Below are 21,400 nucleotides of genomic sequence, written 5' to 3'. Positions count from 1 at the left end.
TAATTTTTCCATGTATTATGCACCTGCTCAAATTTAACAAAACTAATGAAACTATTTGTACTATTGTTTCGGATGAATAGAGTTTGATTTGGTTTGAGCTATAAGCAGTTTCGGGTTGGTTTGGTTTTTTCCTCATCTTCGCATTTCAGCTTGAAACTGAACTAATTCACACTGATCAACTTGTTTTATTGGTTTTACCGTCACTTAGAAGTGAAACTATAATCCAAATAGGATCGCGTAAACTATTGAAAATTTACATATTGTGAAAGTAGAACTCAAGATAAGGAAGGTTCTAAAAATTGTAAAAGAGGACTAGAGATAATGAACAGTTCTAAGGTAACTTGATAAAATTTCATATTATTTTTTTATATGAAAACATGCATCATGATTCACATATAATCAAAGTAACAAAACTTCGAGCTCACCCACTTGCAGTACGAGTTTGCTCTTTCTTGTTGTGGCAAGATAAAAAAGAATTACCTCTCTCAAAAAAGATCAATGTGGTGAGACAAAAGTACAAATATCCGTCGGCAAGGAAAGTTGTAAAAATTGTTACCAGACAAGAGACAATGGAGATCTCCTCGTCCTTGGGCAAATCGGTGGAGAACAAGTTGTGGAAATGGCTATAGTATCCAGACCGACCAACACTTTGACCTGATAAAACACCAGGGGCAAAATGGACATTTAAACGTGGGGACATCCCAATGGACAGAAACTGAAACCTTTTGAGTCTTTGACTCTTCGACTGCACCTTCCCCAAACCGCTTTCTTGTTTTGGTAATTCTCAAACTCAGTGACTTGCCCATAAGCCGTAATTTATTTATTATTTTTTTAATAAAGTGTTATTGATATTCTAAAAATCTCATTCTACACTGTTCATAAATGTATTTTTCTTGTATTTTTCTTTCTAAATATAGAAAGTTTGGAGTGTAGAATGAGAAATTTGGAGTGATAATAACAATTCCCTTATTTTAATTAAAAGATATTATCCACACTATAAAGAAGTGGTGATTTATAGTGTTGGATTTTGTCTCACAATAATTTAGTAATAATATGGTTCAAATTCATATTTGTCGAGAATCGAACTTAAAACCTCTCACTTATCAATGAACAAAAATACTACTAGATCGTAATACTAAGTGATAGATGTCTTTATTTAATTAAAATTAAATAAATATTTCCTTTTTTTTTTCCTTCAAATTTTATGCTCATTATATGCAGTAACTTTTTCCATTCCACACCTACAATAAATACACACCGACCTTCCCAGTAAAGGGCCGGGAACACCCACATGGCTCTGTTCTTTTCTCAACTATTTTCAGGCCCTCGAAAAGAGAAATAATCTGAAATGATTCAAAATTAATTAACAAAAAATAAAATAAAATTTGGGTACATACTAATTTCTGGGCACTTGTACTTTTCCTTCCTCCCACAGTATATAGAGGCCCATTGTGCTCCTTCCCATTCCCAATCCCTCCACCCTCTCCTCTTCCTTCTCCTTCTTCTCTCTGCTGGTTTAGCAGAAATTTTAGCTGATAAACCATCGCACATTGCCTTTTCTTTTGTGTTTTACTGCTGATATGGAGAAATTTGTGAGGGTAGTTTCCATGGCTCCTCTGCTTCTGCTGCTCTGTTTTCCTTTTGCTTTGGCCGGCCATGACTACGGGCAGGCTCTGAGCAACAGCATTCTGTTCTTTGAAGCTCAGAGATCTGGGTTTCTTCCCCCCAACCAGAGAGTCACTTGGAGATCCAATTCTGGCTTGTATGATGGCAAGGCCAATGGGGTAAGTTCTAAATTCTAATCACTCTTCCAGTAAAAAAAAATTACTGGGTTTTGTAGTTATATTACCCAGTTCATGATTTTTCATAAAACTCAAATTTCCAACTGGGTTATGGCAAAATGTTGCAGTAAAATTTACCCAGCTGATAATTTTTCATAAAAATTTAACCTTTGGTCTGGAATTTGCAGGTGGATCTGGTGGGAGGGTACTATGATGCAGGTGACAATGTGAAGTTTGGGCTTCCCATGGCCTTCACAGTGACAATGATGTCCTGGAGTATAATCGAGTACGGCAGCCAAATGGCTGCAAGTGGCGAGCTCGGCCATGCCATGGATGCCGTCAAATGGGGCACTGACTACTTCATCAAAGCCCACCCTGAACCCAATGTCCTCTATGGCGAGGTACCTTCCTTCCCAAGTTCCCAACTTTTCCACTTTCCCTAACTAGAAAAATATAATTTTCAATTAGCTTTATTTTTAATGGAGCTAGTTTCTCTGCCTCCCGCTTTTCATACACTCCAATTTGTTTCTATTTTTACGGTAACGGTTAAATCACGTCAATGTTTTATATTACTGTTACTTTTTGTCTTATTATCTTTATAAAAAAAATCAATATAAAATATTGACATGATTTAACTGTGATTACACAAAATAAAAAATGATAGGAATGTATGAGAAGTGGGAGAACAGAGAAGTCAGCTCCTATTTTAATGGCATATGGACCAACCCAAATGCTAAAATTAGATTTTTTTTTTTTTTCATTAATATATGATGTTTTTAGCTTTTGTGTTTAATGTGTTAATTTTGTGATTAGGTGGGAGATGGGAACACTGACCATTACTGTTGGCAAAGGCCGGAGGACATGACCACTAACCGCCAGGCTTACAAGATCAGCCCCAGCAATCCCGGGTCCGATCTCGCCGGGGAAACCGCCGCCGCCATGGCCGCTGCCTCCATTGTCTTCCGCCGCTCCAACCCCGCATACTCCCGCGAGCTCCTCAGCCACGCGTATCAGGTCCGTCCCACTATTATACTTGTACTTTCCCAAACTAAATAAATCATAACATCGAACTGAACTTAGTCAAGTTGATTAAGGCACGTTTTTTGCACTGAAGTTTGAATCTTAGTAATCGTGTAGGATAAACACAACGTTATAGTGTATAATTAACCAGTAGTGAGTTTTAATGTTTTTCCAAATAATTAACCACTTGAATTTGGTCCATTGGTCTAAAAAGATTATACTTGTCAATGGTGGGACCACTAACAGTAATGCCGGTTCAAGCGGCGTAAGTTAGGCATGTGCGGCATCGAGCCGCTGACAAGTAGTAGGCTGATACTTTTTCTTTTCGGTCAAGCGCAAGGCAGAAGGCGGATACTTCGGGTCTCATGCTTTTGGCGTGGGACCGGCGTATGATAGCCAACTGTCTTGGTTGTTAGGCAGTTACGTTCCGACTTACTTTTTGTTAGTTTGGGACCAGTATTTAAAATGTCAATATTTTTATATATTTTTCTAAATTTTTGAATGCTTTTATTTAAGTATTAACCGTATCGAAAAAGTTTTAAACATGCCTCTCGAAGTTGCTATAGCCCAGCCTACGTTAGCATCACATTTATAAACTTGAGGACAGACGTTGCCGTTTAAATGCCCGTCTGCTTAAATGGGGTAACAATTAAAAAGCCTTCGGCGCATAATTTGGATCGTGGGGGGACATCTCTGCCCGTCGATCACAGGGACTGTGCTGCTTGATAGTACAAGATCTACAGTACGATAAGATCTCTCTCGTCCACGTGTAGCCGATCCGTGAAAAGTGTGAATGCTATTTCCTCTTCCACGTGCGATTTTTTGTCGGTGCTGCACCACCTTACTGTCTTAGACATGCATAATTAGCTTCCCTTAATACCCTCACTGTTTTATTATATTTACTGAAGTCGCCACTGATCTTACACTTGTTTACTTTTCAGCTGTTTGATTTTGCGGACAAGTACAGGGGCAAATATGACAGCAGCATCACCGTGGCCCAAAAGTACTACCAATCCATCAGTGGCTACAATGTACGTTATTGGGCCGTATTGGGCTTTTATCATTTCAGGCCCAAGAACAGCCCATTAAGCTATTTCCATTTCATAGCTAATTTTGGTTGGGTGTTGAAAATTATTATTTGTTGTTGCGCAGGATGAGTTGCTGTGGGCTGCTGCTTGGTTGTTCCAGGCAAGTAACAACCAGTACTACTTGGACTACCTCGGAAACAATGGTGATTCCATGGGAGGAACCGGTTGGAGCATGACCGAGTTCGGTTGGGATGTCAAGTATCCCGGTGTCCAAACCCTTGTTGCCAAGGTACTACTCTTCGATATTGCAGAGACTGCGTGTCACTAAACCAATCGGTTGTTGATATCTATGTGTTTTTTTACAAATGAATTGTAAATTGCATTTATTGGATTTATAGTGGGGCGACAACTAATTGGTTTGTGTTTTCTTGGTTGGCAGTTTTTAATGCAAGGCAAAGCAGGTAGTCATACAGCAGTGTTTCAGAAGTACCAACAGAAGGCTGAGTACTTCATGTGTTCATGCGTTGGTAAGGGCAGCCAAAACGCACAGAAGACTCCCGGTGGCCTAATCTACCGCCAGAGGTGGAATAACATGCAGTTTGTCACCAGTGCCTCCTTCTTGGCCACCGTCTACTCCGACTATCTCACATCTTCCAGGAGTACGCTTCAGTGTGCTTCTGGCAATGTGGCACCCAACGAGCTCCTATCTTTCGCCCAATCTCAGGTAATTCATCCAAAAATATGCTCGTATCGAATCATCCAACACGTTGCTTTTTTTGTAAAACCATGTAATTTGATGCTATGATTTTGTCAAAATTCTCAGGTGGACTACATTCTTGGAGATAACCCGAGAGCCACTAGTTACATGGTTGGCTACGGAAACAACTACCCTCAACAAGTCCACCACAGGGCTTCCTCAATTGTTTCCTACAAGAAGGACTCATCATTTGTGAGCTGCAGGGGAGGCTATGCCACTTGGTTTAGCCGGAAAGCTAGTGACCCCAATCTGCTTACTGGCGCTATTGTCGGTGGACCTGATGCCTATGACAACTTTGCTGATCAGAGAGACAACTATAAGCAGACAGAGCCTGCTACCTACAACAATGCTCCCCTTCTCGGTATATTGGCACGCCTAAATGCCGGCCATGGCGGGTATAACCAGCTCCTACCAGGTACATATACTGACTATATTCGATGTTTCTAAGGCTTATCGATTTTTTTTTATTTTTTTGTCTTTGTAATGGTAATTGATGTACTGAATATTCATACAGTGGTTACCACTCAACCAAAAGTAGCTCCACTGCCTAAAGTTGCTCCAGCTTCTCCAGGTATTATATGGCTTATCTGAGGAAACTATGTTTACATTCGCAGCCTCTTTTATGTTAACATGAATTGTCGGAAAGTGATCTGAAATGAGTTGCTTTTTCTGCAGCTCCATCTTCGAGCCCAATTGCCATATCGCAGAGGAAAACATCTTCTTGGATTTCCAAGGGAGTGACTTACTACAGATATTCCGCAATTGTGACCAACAAGTCTGCCAAGGAACTCACAAACCTCAAGCTTTCCGTCTCCAAACTTTATGGTCCTATTTGGGGACTAACAAAGGCCGGCAATTCCTATGGTTTTCCATCATGGATCAACTCTTTACCGGCGGGAAAGAGCATGGAGTTTGTCTACATCCATTCTGCTTCTCCAGCAAATGTCTTGGTCTCAAGTTACTCATTAGCATAAGAAAGGAAAAAAGCTCCATGAAACAAAGGAGAGAGGTTCACGCAGTTTCTGGGATCGGAATGTAAGAATTGTGCAGCTATACGAATGCAGACCAGAAGAAACAAGTCCTTTTTATTTCTTTGCAAATACTACTTATGATTGGGAGGGGAAGAAAGCAGTGATGAGACGGGTTTAAAATGTGTGTTCATCCTCTTTCACCTCAACTTTCAGTAGGGTTATTATATAGATAGGTTCCGAGAGAGAGTTACAGTTAAAACGTGAGTGAGAGTTTGAGGGGGTTGAGAAAAAAATGACTTCTCTCAACTGGTTTCAAGAAGTCTTGTTTCTTTGTACTTCAAAGCAGCTTTGGATGTCCTTTCGCTTTTTTTTACTTTTTTGTGTTGTGAATGTTGTAAGCTTTGCAACATTGTTTGAATGGAATATAGTTTGTGCAAATTACATTGGGTCTATCTACCAACTCAGCAACCCCATTTCAGACAACGTTGAGTAAATACTGATCGGAACAGGTATCGAAGATCAGCGAAAGGCGTGTCCCAACGTCGGTGCCATACTCAAATCTGATGCTCGACACTGACATTGTCACTCCGAACTTTGTATGACTTGATCTTAAACTTCTGCAGCCGATAAAATTTAGTACGTACAACCCCGCTATAATTTTACCCCACGTCCGTCGAGTCTAGTGGTACTCCAAAAACAACTTAGGATCGAAATGGGTAGCGCAGTGACATGAAGTGAGATACATACTCTCTTCGCCGGTTACAGCGAAAGGGATATGGGTGATGACTTAATCTTATCAGACAAAGCATCAAACACATTAGGTTACAAGTGATGTGTGTTTGGAATAAAATTATGTATTGGGCCTATCTTAAGGCCCAACCTGCTAGGCTTTTAACGAATAGCTTATTGGGTATTTAAGTTTGGGACAAAGGAACAGTGCGCAGGCTCATCTTTCAAAAGTGCTTTAATAAACTCTCTTTCGTACTGAACGAAAGTAAATTAGTGGGTTTTTGCTGAAGAAAGATGCTTTCTGATGACAGTTTCAGGAGGATAAAAGCTTGAACTGGAAGACGAAAAAACTTCCTCTAACAACAGTTATAATCTGAAAAGGAAAGGCTTTAACTCGAAGGAAAGTTTGTTCTATAAAAGGCAATACAAAGACAGAAGAAAATGACACTCAACTCAACATACAAAAAGACTTCAAAGCTCTGCAAATTTACATTTTAACAAATTCCTTTTGTAGTTCAAACATCTTTTCCATTGTACTTAACCTTTTTTTTACAAATTCCTTCTAAATTTCTAATGCATTATATGTAGTATCAATTTTCTATATTGAAACTTCCCTTCAAAGCACTTCCTCCACTTAGCAAGAACTTGCCCGACTGATAGTCAAACTTACCCGAATAGGTTAATTTAAACTTTGCCCAAAAACTTGTCTTTTTTTTTAATGGTATGCCTAGTGATTGCGAGTTGGTTTATATCTATCAGGAAAAGAATGTTGTGGTAGACAACCTTGCCAATTGGCGTTATAATATGAATCTTACGTACCATTATTTTGAGAATCCAACTGAATATATTGAGACTCATTTATTAGATGATATGAGTGGAGTCTCTAAGACTTGAACTGTTTATAGTAATTATTGAGTTAGTTTGTGTTCTTCTATGCCCTTATGTTACCCAAAAAAAAAAAAAAAATCTTGTATTTTGTATTCTTCTCCACCTTATTGTCTTGTACCTTCATATTATTATTTTTTGTACAAGCTATTTCTTTGTTGTAAACAGTTAACAAGCACTTAACTTCATTTGACAAGTATTAACTTTTTTTCACTATCAGCCCTTTCTTTTTTATATAAAACCGTTGAGATGATCATTATTTTAAATACAAGTCCCTATTTTAAATACACGTAAATACAATTCCCACAAATTGATAAGTGTACGATAATTAGTACATGGGTAATTCTAGGAAGACTAAATTTACAGACAAATTTTTTAAACTAAATAATGTGAAGGGTGACGATTGAATTATTGCTTAAACGTTAATAAACGTACTCATTTCTTATTGGTGACACATCATTTAATTTACAAATTTTATCTATAAATTTAGTCTCCCTAGCATTACCCTTAGTACACATAGACTAAACTATGATCATTGCGAAAACCCATTTAGTTTTCTAACGGATAGTGTTTGTGTTGCCAACGAGGGAATTCAGTACATAGGAGGTTGGTCTTTCTCAACGTGTCACGTAAAACTTTTCGATACAAGAAGGGACTGTTCACATGAAAAAAGAGAAGAAAGAAAGGAGTTATTATCTTCTTTCTCTTTCTTGAGGGGGAGGGATTAGGCTTACCTATCCCGATATGACCTTATAAAGGAATGAATGCTATCTTCTTCTGGATATCCTCATAAAGGAACGAATGGCTTCTTTTGGAAATCCTAACTATTCTTAGTATGATATTGAGGAATCTCATTGCTATTACTCAAACAAGCATGAAATGTATGCTTGCTTATTCATCCATAAGTCAAATTGGATATGTATTGACTTCCATTATTGAATTTCTTTTACTTGATCGAACAACCCAAAATTCAGTTATTCAACTACATCAAGTAATCTTTCAAATTGGTCAAGACTCTCCAGTTTATGGCCGCTTCTCTATAGTACTAATTGTTGCTTCATTGAATTTGCTTCATTAATAAGCTCACGATTCGACTTTGATCATTATGGACTGGTACCACGATCTAGTCTACTTATATTTACCACCTTATTTTGCTTATTTGACTTGATGTAACTAAGAATGCTTCTTGTCACAATAGATACGACTACAAAGAAAATGATTTTTTTTGTACCATCAATACATCTTGCTTGCATGCATAGAGTCTCATTAAAAACAGAATTTTATGTCCCAATTTTGAATCGAATCCAATGTGGAGAAGTCATAGGAAGGAATGATAGGATTGGTACCCGTAACATTTTGTAACCCAAAAAAAGGCGTTTCCAAGAAGCGCTACATCCCTTTCAATTAGACTACCATGGTCATTGTAGAGAATCCCTGACCTGTTTTTCATATTGTTATTTCCTCCATCGGTATAAAATTTCCCTTTTCCATTGAGGTCGAACCTAAATTTATGCTCGAGATATAACTGTCCATATACTGATAAGGGATGTATGAATTCTCAAGAAGAGATGAACCATGGTGGTCCCTCCCGAACTGCTTGGATCTTATGAGTGAATAGAAAGTTGGATCTACATTGGATCTCACCTGAACCGCCCCCTCTATCCTTCTGAGTAGAAGTTTGGTTGCAAACCCCGATTCGAACAAAAGAAGTAACCATGCTAATGTGGCGTGGATCATTTACATCTTAGGATCAAGCGCTGAAGAGCACATTAAACTATCCTTGTGGCTAATACATTAGATGATCGAACGATCTATGCTTTCTAATATTTTTTTTAGGAAGGATGTTCAAATGAAGATTAACATATTGAACGATTTGGTTATGAGTTTATATTGCCAATATTTATTATTCGTAATGAGTGAAATATGTACATTTCGAGCAGATAAAATATTATTATCCTTTTCTAATCATAAGATTGATGTAGACAACCTTCAATTCAAGGTGGGAAAATAGAACACCTTCTCATCTCCCAGCAACCGAAATGCATATCATGCTTGCAGTTCCACTTAAAACTATAAGCTTACTTACGAGTAACAAAAGTACAGGTTTAATTAAAACATAATAATATGTACAACGTAAGAAGTTTGCAAATTTTCAAAACTGTAGTACATGCCACAAAAACACTAGGAGAAATCAACTCGTACGAAACATTCATCAGGCGGCGGACTTGTTGAGCTCAATGACGATCACAGTAATATTATCTTTACTCCCCCTCGCCAAAGCCAACTGCGCCAACCAAGCCGCCGCGTCCGCCGCCGCATTCGATCCGCTCATCCCCTCCGACGACCTCCTCTTCTTGTCCGCATCCAGGCACCTCCGCACCACCTGACACGCATGCTCGTTCGAAACGACATCCCAAATCCCGTCGCTCGCAATCACGAGGAAGTCGCAGCACTCGGTCCTCTCGCTGATCGTCACCTCCGGCTCCGATATCACGTACGGCTTCAGGTAGTGGTCGCCGATCGACCGCGACGTAGCGAGAACTCCGAGGACGCGGCATCCGTTCCAGTTGATCACTCTCCCTCCCGCTGCCTCCACTCTCTCGCGCTCATCGGGTCGGTCCGGGTTGTGGTCACGTGACAGGGGAATCGCCACGCCGCCTCGGCACAGAACGGCACGTGAGTTTCCAGAATTGGCCACTACAACCTCGTTTTGCCCCACAATCACCACCACTGCACTGGACCCCACCGTGTTCACCCAATTATATTCCATGTCGGCGCCATCGACACTGCCGCCGACCTCCTCGTCCATTTTGGTGAAGCACGAGGCCATGACCTTCTCCCAGTCGACCACCCCCTCGCCACCGCGTATCCATGGCTCCACCTCCTGAGCCAGGAGGTGGTGCAGCCGATCGCGGCACGCGTTCGACACTGAAGAGCCGCCGTGGCCGTCGTAGACGGCGAAGAACTGGTAGGAGTCTACCGTCGTCACGACCACGGCGTCATTCATCACTCTCCGCCGTCCTATCAAGGAGATCGAGCCGTGTGAGAGGCAGGATGTCCTCGTCAACTTATCCTCTTTATTCTCCTCCTCTGCGTTTCCGCTTCCTCCAGCAGCGGAAACGAGGATTTCAATGGGGGACTGGGGATTCTCGGAGGACCAGTGGGTGGAGGAGGGATCGTGCTCTTTCGATGACGAAACCGAAGCAAGCTCGTGGGAGCTCCGGTCGGTGATGCTCCTCTGCCTCTTATTCACGTAGCAATTCTCAAATCGAGGATCGACATCCTGCAGATTTAGGCTCACCATTTGAAGAACTCGAATCGGATTGGCGAATCGAATCGTGCGGACAGAGAGACTACGAAAAAACTGTCATTTAGATTCCACCATTTTGTTGTTATTTCAGAGTTTTCTGAGCTGGCGAGTGGCGAGAAAGAACATAGATACCTGGGGAGTACTGAAACATTTATATAAAAGGGGAGAAAGATGAAATCTGGACCGTTGGGAGGGGATGGATGGGGGTTGGTGGACACGTGTGAGGGATGTGTGTGTGAAGGCGGTAGGGTTTGAAGGTTTAAGGAGTGATGAGGATTGAGGTTTTTGGGAGTGGGGGGAAGGGGAACCGCGACACGTTGACAGTGCAGTCAAATTCCAAGTGGTTAGGGTTTCGGCGGGAGATGGTGACGTGGCCACTTCCAGGATACCCAAAACGTTCGGGTCCCCCATGAGTCAAGAGATGCTGCGTTTAGAATTCTAACCGCGGCGGTCCAAACAGTGCTGTGCCGTGCCGCCGCTGCATGCTCCTCTCTCCCCAACTCCAAGTGGTTTGAGTTTCGTTTGTTTGACACGTCGATTCAGTTTAATGGGAATGCTTGGATGGATGCCCTACGTGGTATTTGGAACTGGTTCTTCACTTCGTCAAGCTCGTTTGGAAAATACAGGAGCTAATTTAACAACACGTAACCGTTGAAATATGAGCATTGAGCTGGTTTCTTAAAGCTCAAGCAACTATATTTGAATGTAATTTTGTTTTTTCTTGTCTGTTAGTAAGTAAAAGGACTGCAGAGATTAGTTTTCGATGTAAGGCTCGTAATGTTGCCAACTATCATAGCAGCTGGTGGTGTGAGTTAAGAGAGATGGATTTCCACCTGTAGTTCACAAATTTGAAGTGTAAATAGAGAGTGCAACGATTACTTCTCTTCTCCTTCTTCCTCAATGAATAATGTGATTTGCAGATAATTTCTTTCCATTTTTGCCGCATATTTTCCTTCGATTCAGTTCAAGATTAATCCCTTATCATTTTTACAAAAGTTAACATGGTATCAAAGCTCTGTTTGATCTGAATCAAGAGGTAAATATGCAAGTCCAAGCAACACTAGGACCTATGATAATATAGTGTCTATGATATAAGAGTATGTTGATCAACCTGAGGGATTTATAGTTCCAGGTTCTAAAGACAAAGTGTTTTTTGAACTTTTTATGGCTTAAAACAAGCTCCAAGAACTTCGTATGACGACATTAACGCTTATTTGCTCCGTACTAGATTTCGGAGGAGTCCAAGTGAACCCATATGTACATCAAGACGAGAAATGCAGAGTCATTTAATGTATACAGGAAGCAGTGATGAATTGATTGCAGAGTTTAAAGTAGATGTGATGAAGAAATATTAAATGACTGATCCGGTTTTATTATATGACTTTCTTGACATGGGAATTATTCAATGTGAGGATGGATTTGCTGAAAAAGTTTGGTTTGAATGATTATAAACCAGTGAGCATTCCTCTTATCGTGAATGACAAATTGAAAAAAGATGATGATAGTGAACCTACATATAAGGCTCTTTATGGACAGACTATGGGAAGGTTACTTTATTTGACAGCAATGAGGCCAGATAATAATGTTTGTTGCCAGTCTACTATCTAGATTCATGCACAATCTAACAAAGATGCATATTGGAACTGGTAAGAAAGTACTCATATGTATATGCAAGGAGCTTTCGAATTTGGAATTGAGTATGTGAAGGGGAAATCTGCAGTTTAGTTGTTTGTTATATGTTTAAAAAGTGCATTATTCATCCAAAAAAGAATGTAACTAGTAAATAGTGTGAGTGCGTTTCAGTGTTATTTAATATCTAACATTTTGCTAAATCGTCTCTCCTCCTAGCTAAATGTAGCTAGTAACTATTCGTTTTTCTACTTTAACTTGAGATATAGCTAGTTTGTTGTTGGACTTGAATTTAATTTTAATTTTGTTGAGTTTTCTACATATATAAATAGTCAAAACAAGTCTGTTTTAATTGATTTATCAGAGATGCTTTAATGAATTTCTTCGTGATAAATATTTTGACAGATGAATGCATCCGTGTAAATTATAGACCAACAATACATGTAGATATTATAAAAAGAAGACGATGGGCGGTTGAATCTGTTGATACCGAAAGGGCCAAGATCGTAAGAGAGATGTTACAAAAGCTAGCTAGGTGGTGGTACGCAGTATCCTTTATTGCGATGACGCTGCATGATTGATACCCTTTGAAGTTTGAACCCCAAAAGTCCAGGCGTAGTTTTACATGCGCAAATACTGCTATATATGGATATATATTGGTTTACATGCACAAATACTTCTATATATGAATACGTCCTTGTATCTCAGACTTTCCTCAGACACATATATTCAAGCTGCATGCAATATTAAGTTAATTTTATAAATATCTAACGCATGTTAGTGGCACTGACAGACGTTGAATTTTGTTTGGAACTGCATGCATACGACGACATGTCAATCGGTATCACTGCTCTGGCTTGGATAGTTTTCAACACTCTCGCTCTCTCTGGTATCTGCTCCACAAACTTCTTTCAACTTTTAGCTAACGTCTTGTCGTTTTGGGCCAACTTGTGTTGCGTATATCTTTGATAAGCATCAGAATCAAGTCCATGACCAGGTTCTTTCTTTTTTATTTTTGTAAAAAAAACTAGCTTGCTGCTTTATCACGGCATTCTATCATTTTGGGACCGAAAAGGCTTATAGAGGCATTTTAGCATTCTCTTGGCCACCATTTTGTGATTCTCCTGCAGTATAAATCAAACCCAGAACATGCTATGTGAAATACCGGTCTAAAATTCGTTCCTAACCACTTGACCTCCCCTGTGGTGGTTCATGACTAGGTTCTTTGAACTTCTTCAACGGCTGTTATTTGAGGATTGCTGTAGCTTTTTATAAGATTGACGCATGTTGTTTGATGATAATCACTTACATAGTAAAGCAGTTACGAATTTAGAAAATCGTATGTGTAAATGTTTTAGTTGTGGATAACGATTAAAATGGACAAGTTGTGGTGAATGTGATGATAGTGATCGTTGTGGTAGTGGTGTCAACCACGGAGGATAGGGTGGGGTAGCAGCGGCATTGGTGTGCGGTGGTGGTAGGGGTCGACAATGGCAATAGAGATGGTGGTGGTGGCATCGATGGTAGGGGTGGAAATAGTGGGGAGATGTGGTGGCAATGACGACGAGAAGATGGTCATGGTCATGGCAAAGAGTCAAAGACGATGGTAGGGGGAGGTGGTAACGATGATGGTGGTGGTGGTAACGGTGGTTCAAAAGTCAACACGGTTTAGATCATTTGGAAGAAAATGTACCATATCAGTATTTTTCTGAAGAAGATCCAGATTCAGTAAACATAAATTCAGGTTGAGTGTACAAATAAGCATATGTACAGTCACAAATATAAAAACAGAGAAACTTGAACAGAACTTGTGAACGTCTTTGGGTTTCTGGCTCCACAAAGTATACATCTTCAAGCATCGGCCTTATTTTGCATTCTTGTACATGTTATCGATCAAATCCTGTGCATCAAAAGAAATTTCACTCAGCGTTTTCACCGCAATTAACATCTTTATACTCATCGAAATTAATCCGGTGTAATTTTGATCATAAATAACTCCCAGTCAGCACTCTAGATTTGAGCTGAGAAAAAATTGTTGTATCTAAATGGATTATCCGCTTGGATGATCCACGCAACGGTAACAACTATTAATCTCTCTCAACCTGGCTTCATGGGTCATAATGGATAGACGGAGACAAATCATCTATCTAAACAGCCACATAGCATATGCATTCTTAGGTCCCTATATCAGATATCATGACTTCAAATGAAGCTAAGAATGCTTTTTGGATTATCAAGCGAAAATCAAGCAATGAATGTCCAGTTACCATAGTGGCGAAAGGGTGTTGAACACGGCGTTCAAACTTGACATTATGCGTATGTAGAGGCAAGCATTTAGAAATTTCATAGAGAAAAAAACAGGAATAAGAGCTACCTTGTAGTATTTAAGCAACTGGGGTCTCTTTTTCTTGTATGTTGGAGTGATAAGGTCACGCTCCATGTCAAATGGTTCTGGGTCGAGGTGAACACCTTTTATAACCTCAAAACCTTTCAACTGCAAAAACACAAGAGCGTCATAAATAGCTTCATAATATTTTTCAAAAGCCAAAAATAATTCCCTGCCCAATGACTACAAATTTAAGGTACTCAAATTAAGAAAACAGAAACCTTCTTCTCTTTAGCGATCTTTTTCAGCTCTCCAAGTATGTATTCTTTCACCTTTGCATTTTCACAAAGAGATTTGAAGTCACCAGATATACCATTTTGTTGAGCCCAACTTTCAACTGCTTGCTTGTTGGGATTAACTACCGCGACCAGGAAGGACTCAAAGCTGTTCCCATAAACCCATATCTACAATTTGCAGAACAAATTACAAATCATCAGACTAGTATAAATTCACATCAAGCGGTTGAAACAAATCCCCCTATAATAAAATAAGACTATTGCATTTAATGTATGCATCACTTAAATACACAAGTCATTATATCTAAAAGAACATTTTTATATAAAAGAGGTACATGAGAATATAAAAGCACAAAGAAAATTGAAGACAAAATAGTGTAATTTTGAAATACAATTACAAAGCAGAAGGGCATACCGCGTCAATATCAGAAACGAGTCCATAAATATTCTCCAAGTTTTCAACTGCAATATACTCTCCTTGTGAAAGCTTGAAAATATTCTTCTTTCGATCAATGATTTTCAAGCTTCCATCTGGTTGCCACTCACCAACATCCCCTGATGCAAAGATAATTATGGGCAAAGTTAAATGTTTGTAGTGAAAGATATGGGAGCCATAGTAGACTACGAAATACATAAATATACAAACCTGAATGGAACCACCCATCGATCATGACCTCTTTGGTGAGGTCCTCACGTTTGTAGTACCCTGAAAACAAAGTGTTTCCCCTTACACATACTTCTCCACGCGGTGTGTCTGAAAGAGCATCATATCCCATTTCAGGGACAGATTCTAGGCACACATCCACATTTGGAACAGGAGGACCCACAGTGCCAAGCATTGACAGCTCATTTGGCAGTGATACAAATGTCCCCGCACAAGTCTCTGTTAGACCTACAGTAGCATGTATATGGAATGCGTTATCAATATATCCAGCAAGATTCAATAAAGTAAAATGAAAATTAGCTTATATAATCCTAGCTCCTGAAGATAGCTTTACCATATCCTTGTAAAACATGAGCGCATGCCACCACTCGTAAGAAAGCTTCTACATGAATAGAAAGAGGAGCAGCTCCAGATAGAATAAGTCGCACCCTACCGCCCAATCCTTGCTTTACCTGAAGTGGTCAGAACATAAATTAGGCTCAATCTAGGAAGAAAATATGGTTCCAATTGCTGTTCATAGCATATAGAGCATGTTCAAGAAGAAAATAAAAAACAAAACATTCCACTACCTTACTAAACACAACTTTGTCAGCAATTGGAGACGCCTGTGAATGCCCATGGCCATTTTGCATGTTATGATACTTGCTGCAGCACCAGATCAAACATATCAGTTTGTAATAACAACTGTCCTGTTATCTACTGCCATTAAGAACACAAGTATCTATATCTACTTCAAGCCTTAATATCAAGTAGGCATAAGGTCACTAATTTTGCACTGAATCCACACAGGTTGTATATGCACAACAAACAAATAGACAGGATATTTTAGGGGAAAAATAGCAATCCACATGCAAATACAATGCATCTTGTTTACAAAGTAAGAGAACAAGGGTACAAGGGATAGGATAACTCACAAATTCAAGCTTCTTTGCACAAGAGGCATGTAGAATTCGATAAGAAATAATATTTTACTAATGATCAAAGCAAAGAATGGCACTTACTATGAATATGCAACGTTGAACAAGGTCTTTTTCACAAAGCCGCCTGATGAAATCTTCTGTGTCAAGCCTGGAAATGTGCATAGAAGTTATATAGCATATCGGTTTTAGTTATTACGCATTTATTTGATGATATAATTGCATCAACGAGTAAGAAGCCTCAGTTCTGTGACTAAAATCATGCACTAGCAAGGGATCCCTCCACTGAGATGAATAGGTTGCTTCATTACTTTCCACTCACGTGAAAGATCCAGAAAATCAAGTTCATTGGAAAATTCATCCAGGTAAATTTACCTGTATTACCACTATTCCCAAAAGCTTATGATGTTACAACTGGTCTATGATTACTTTATGTTAAAACAGACCCCTCACATGTGAGCCTTTCTCCACCATTGGAGCCCAACTTGCTAATATTAGAAGGTTGCAACTGCACGAATTTCAACCTAGGGTCTCTTGCTCAGGTACCATGTTCATGTTTTGTTGGTTTGTCACTGTTCCCAAAAGCTTAAGATGTTGGCAGGTACTTATATAGTTGAACAGTACCTGTGTAGATTCTGTCTAATACACGTGGAACAGCACAGAAGATAGTCGGTTTTAGCTCCCCAATGTCTTCAGTTAATAATTTGACATCCTGCAGAACCAGATATAACTTATAAGTCAATATCACACTTGTAATTTATGGTTAGAAACGAACAAGAAGTAATTGTCCTCACCCCACGCCAAAACCCTATTTGGGCGCCAGTCCAGATAAATAACTCCTCAATCACACGATCGAAGATATGTGCCAGGGGAAGAAATGAAAGATATACATCCTCCTCACTCAGCTTTAAAAATGAAAACGAAAACCAAATAAATTTTGCAAATTGTCAGTATTTTAAAACACAAGTAACCAGTTCTTATTCTCACAAAATGAGGTATTTAGGTTGAAATGAAAAGGAACTTGCCTGTTCATTTACACTCTCTAGCAGACGCTTCACCCCAGCCAGAAGAGTAATGATGCTTTCATTGGATATCAGTACTCCCTTGGGGTCACCAGTTGTTCCACTAGTATACATTATAGTGCAGATGTCACTTTTCTTTTTTACTGGAAGGTCATACTCTTTATTCTCTCCCTGCAGGAACATATTTAAAACTTAAGCCAGCAAAAATGAACAGTACTGATCATATGGAAATGAATAATTAACAAACTGTGCATGAAATATGACAATTAAAGCCAGATCCCTTCCTTGAACACATTACAGATTTCCTCTAAATTATCAGAGACAGTAATTAACTTTCAAAAACTGATTGGCAGTTCAGTAATTCCACACAGATAGAGAAGCACCATTTGCAACTTTTAAACAGCGCTCAACACAAGGGGAGTACTCCCATAAGAAATTTCCTAACCATTTTCTCCATAAAAGTGATGTAGAGGCCTTTGTCCTTCTTTTCTTTTCGAATAACATTCTTTGGTTCACAAATATAATTTATTACATGAGAAGAGATTGGGAGGAAAAAATATAACCCACCAATTGCAAAAATTCACTCCATGAATATAACGTCACTCCATACTGCCCCAGTGTTTCCTTTTGTTCAGGTGTAACATTGCCAAAGCTCACAAGTGCTGTAATTAAAATAAAGATGAAGAAGTTATTTCTAATTGATAGCAACAGATACATACACAAAGAATCTTGAAAATAAATCGAGACATATCGAACTTACTCTTCAGATATTTTGCCGCACCAGGAAATGTTTTCAACAGCTGAAAAAAAGGGCAGTGACAGAACAGAACTTGAATAAGCATTAGCAGCTTTAAAATGTTTTAACTCTAAAATTGTCACCAACTCGCATTTTTTACGCAGTTACTGTCAATATTCAACCTATATTTGAAGTATAATCTGACAACAGTATCCTCTGATGTCCCTGTACTGCATTAAAGCTTTACTAAGCAATAAAATAGTAGATACAAAATTGTGTACCTCAGGTATCTTCTTTTCTTCAGCAAAAGCAATTGAAACTTCAGCATGGCATATGATAAATTCCACAGCACCAGCACCTAAACCATATATCAGAGATTAGGGACAAAATATAAATAAATATTGAAAATCATGAAAAGCGAGTTAAGGTACACATCAACTATTTCAACCAAGCCTTCAACCCAACTGATTGGGGTGGGCTACATAATAAAGAAGAGATATGCCTACCTAGAGTGTCATATAAAGGCACGCAATAGAGTCCATGAGCATTGCAAGCCTGCAGAAATGTTTTATTGTTAACTAGAGTTTCCTAGAGCAAAGGATATTTATGTAATAGTAACCAAAAATGAATGAGCTACTACTTCAAGAATGTGCACGCCTAAGCAGAGATACCAGACACAAAATAAAAATTTCTCGATGTAAACTTAAACTCCTCACTTCAGAATTCAAGAGGTACCACAATGGACAGGAAAAGACTTCTTTTCTTGTTTCTTTCACGGACCACATCAGTAGAAAATATGAAGCAACAAAACAAACTATGGCTTGAAGGTACTACCGGCTTTATCATGTAAGCATTTTTCTAAACAGGTAGATGAAAATGAAAAAATACAGCATACCTCCATGCTCATAATCCATTCTGGGCAGTTGACACCATATATACCACACTTGTCTCCCTGCAATCAGCAATAAATACGTTGAATCATAATCTGCACGTCAATTCCACGCAAAAGTAATTCGCAAAGTATTGAATAAAAAATAAATTAGCGAATGTTAACAGATGATGACATACTTCGACCACACCACAACTGCGCATGGCATTTCCAACTTTGCCTACCATGTCATACACTTCCTTATAAGTTAGCCACACATATTTACCAGCCTGCAAAGAACCAAAACTTTCCATATTAGCTACAAGCCAAAAGAATGAGTTAGAAAGCACGCTATGGTGCCGGATAGACACAGATGATCTACAACTACGATATTATACCTTCCCATTCACAATCTCCCGACGACCAAGCATGGGGTTTCCGGGATTTTTCTCCACTGACATGCTGCAAAACAAGCAAGATAACTTACAAACAAGAAAAATTCATACATCAAATAATTTAGTCTTAGATTTCGCGGATAGATCAGATCAAAGTGTTATGCTTGTTCCATAGTAAAACTGAACCACCCATTTTTCCGAACAAAGCAGAGCTCTTTAACAAGCACGACCCAGAAAACCATACTTCTTCGATTAAATTACCGGATTGAAAACAGAGCTCTTCAGCAATCATTGTGGATTTCGGGATCGAAAAACCAAAACAATATTTACCGTTGACTTTTTAATGCATCACTTTAGCATGGTCAAAGCTGAATTTATTGTATTCAGATTCTCAGAATCTACACACAAAAAATCCGTACCGTGCTCGATTACTGAGAAATAAAAAATCAAGTAGAAACAAAATCCTTTCGGAAATTCAAACTTCAAATCCTCAGAATTTCATAATCCGATATAAACGAAGCATCAAAGCTCAGTCAATTTGTTATTTTAAACTTAATTTTAATAAAAAATTGGATCAAACGACAAACTTCCAAGCAAAAAAATCACTTATATCAATTTTCTTTCGTTTTCTTGCGCTTTCTCGGCAACCAAACAGAAGAATTGGATTTAAAAAAAAAATTAGTACCGGAAAACATCCCAGCAACTGTCCATTCCCGAAATCGCAGGCGGAAAGCCATCCTTGGCGAACAGGCTCCGGTACACAGGTCCCTGCGACGGCTTGCCGTCCTTGGCCTCCTTGGCCTTCTCCACTTCCATCAGATACTTGTACTTTGTCGCCGCCATTTCTCAAATCTCAGTCGGATCGCGCGGAGCACCCCCCCCCCCCTCTCTCTCTCTCTCTGCAAATCTGAGAAAATCGAGAGAACGCAGAAAATGGAAAGGGTAGCTAGTAATATGTATATGGGAAAAAATAAGAATCAATGAATTTAGGTGTTGGTCAATTCGCTCACGATGTCAGAGGCTCTGCCACTCGCAGATGGTGTTTTGACTTGTAGACGAAGGCGAGTTCACTGAGTCACTGAGTAAGGATAACGCAGAGAGGAGAGGACCACAGAAGGAAGGCTATGGAGATATTAATGGCCATTTCGAGGGACTTTAATTTTTTTTATAATAAATATAGGCTATTCAATTAGGGTTTTAACTGATTTTTCAATATTCAAGATGTTTTTAATTAGAATTTTAAAATAATTTATTAAAAATTTTTGAAATCTAGACATATTTAATTAGAATTTTAAATAAATTTATAATATTTCATATGTATTTAGTTAGAAATTGATCTTAAAAAATTTAAGAAAATTAAGGAATTAAAAGGAATTAGAAAGATTTTGTACTATATTTTAAGCAACACAAATTTTATCACTTTTAAAAGAATTGAATCAAAATTTTATATAAAATATTTACAAACCAGTTATATTTTATAAAAATTCATAAATTTATAAATCTATTAAAATTTCTCAAATTATAAATTAAATACAGCTTTTTGGTGGTGGTTTTGCGGTTGAGCCTTTTGCGGAGAGAGTTCAGAGTTGATAGTGTGTTATACGACTGGTCAGTAGGACTGACAGCTGTAATTTCAGGATCTTGTTTTGGGGATTTTTATCTTGATTTGTTTTTGACCGTCTGATCTTGCTGTCTTTTTAATCTCTGTTTTTTTTTAGTAATGTTATTCACGCTTGTTTTTGTACCACATTTTTATATCATTTTAGATAGTATTTAATATGAACAGTCACATTATTTGAATAAATCAGATTTTTACATTTAGTTTATTATTTAATAAATTAATAATTAAGAAAAAAAATTAGTTAATTAAATGATGATTGTGTTATACGAAGAGTGTTTCTCCTTCATTTCCTTGGGATTTTGCAAACTTTTCAAATGATGTGGTTGTTGACATTAGATACCACTTAAAATGATATAGAAATATGGTATAAAAACATAATATAAATAACATTACTCATTTTTTTCCTTTTTAACGGGCAACGAAAGAGAACTTCATTTTACTTTTT

The 21,400-nt window shown here is 38.5% G+C and overlaps 3 protein-coding genes across 3 annotated transcripts; 1 reads left to right on the top strand and 2 right to left on the bottom strand.

Moving 5' to 3' along the window:
* Positions 1-1,274: 1,274 nt before the first annotated feature.
* Positions 1,275-5,995, top strand: LOC137710365 (endoglucanase 6). Its single transcript, XM_068449320.2, has 9 exons — positions 1,275-1,784; positions 1,970-2,182; positions 2,595-2,795; positions 3,743-3,832; positions 3,954-4,118; positions 4,269-4,553; positions 4,653-5,001; positions 5,101-5,157; positions 5,262-5,995. The coding sequence occupies exons 1-9, from the start codon at positions 1,581-1,583 to the stop codon at positions 5,558-5,560; spliced, it is 1,863 nt and encodes a 620-aa protein (XP_068305421.2). The 5' UTR covers positions 1,275-1,580; the 3' UTR covers positions 5,561-5,995.
* A 3,149-nt stretch (positions 5,996-9,144) lies between these two features.
* LOC137709865 (putative protein phosphatase 2C 8) lies at positions 9,145-11,120 on the bottom strand. The gene has a single exon (XM_068448842.2). It carries the CDS (start codon positions 10,473-10,475, stop codon positions 9,384-9,386), a length of 1,092 nt encoding a protein of 363 aa, XP_068304943.2. The 5' UTR covers positions 10,476-11,120; the 3' UTR covers positions 9,145-9,383.
* A 2,666-nt stretch (positions 11,121-13,786) lies between these two features.
* Positions 13,787-20,514, bottom strand: LOC137709891 (long chain acyl-CoA synthetase 4). The gene is made up of 20 exons (XM_068448869.2): positions 20,345-20,514; positions 20,020-20,241; positions 19,338-19,401; positions 19,140-19,229; positions 18,967-19,023; positions 18,578-18,626; positions 18,353-18,429; positions 18,096-18,135; positions 17,903-17,997; positions 17,339-17,506; positions 17,108-17,218; positions 16,938-17,025; positions 16,398-16,464; positions 15,966-16,041; positions 15,731-15,848; positions 15,379-15,624; positions 15,148-15,287; positions 14,718-14,900; positions 14,485-14,604; positions 13,787-14,010 (listed from the first exon to the last, which is right to left on the bottom strand). Exons 2-20 carry the CDS (start codon positions 20,175-20,177, stop codon positions 13,975-13,977), a joined length of 1,983 nt encoding a protein of 660 aa, XP_068304970.2. The 5' UTR covers positions 20,178-20,241; positions 20,345-20,514; the 3' UTR covers positions 13,787-13,974.
* Positions 20,515-21,400: the final 886 nt, after the last annotated feature.

Source organism: Pyrus communis, chromosome 6 (assembly GCF_041283825.1).
Source record: "Pyrus communis isolate YQ-2024b chromosome 6, ASM4128382v1, whole genome shotgun sequence".
Taxonomy (NCBI): domain Eukaryota; kingdom Viridiplantae; phylum Streptophyta; class Magnoliopsida; order Rosales; family Rosaceae; genus Pyrus; species Pyrus communis.
This window is presented reverse-complemented; position numbering and strand designations above follow the sequence as displayed.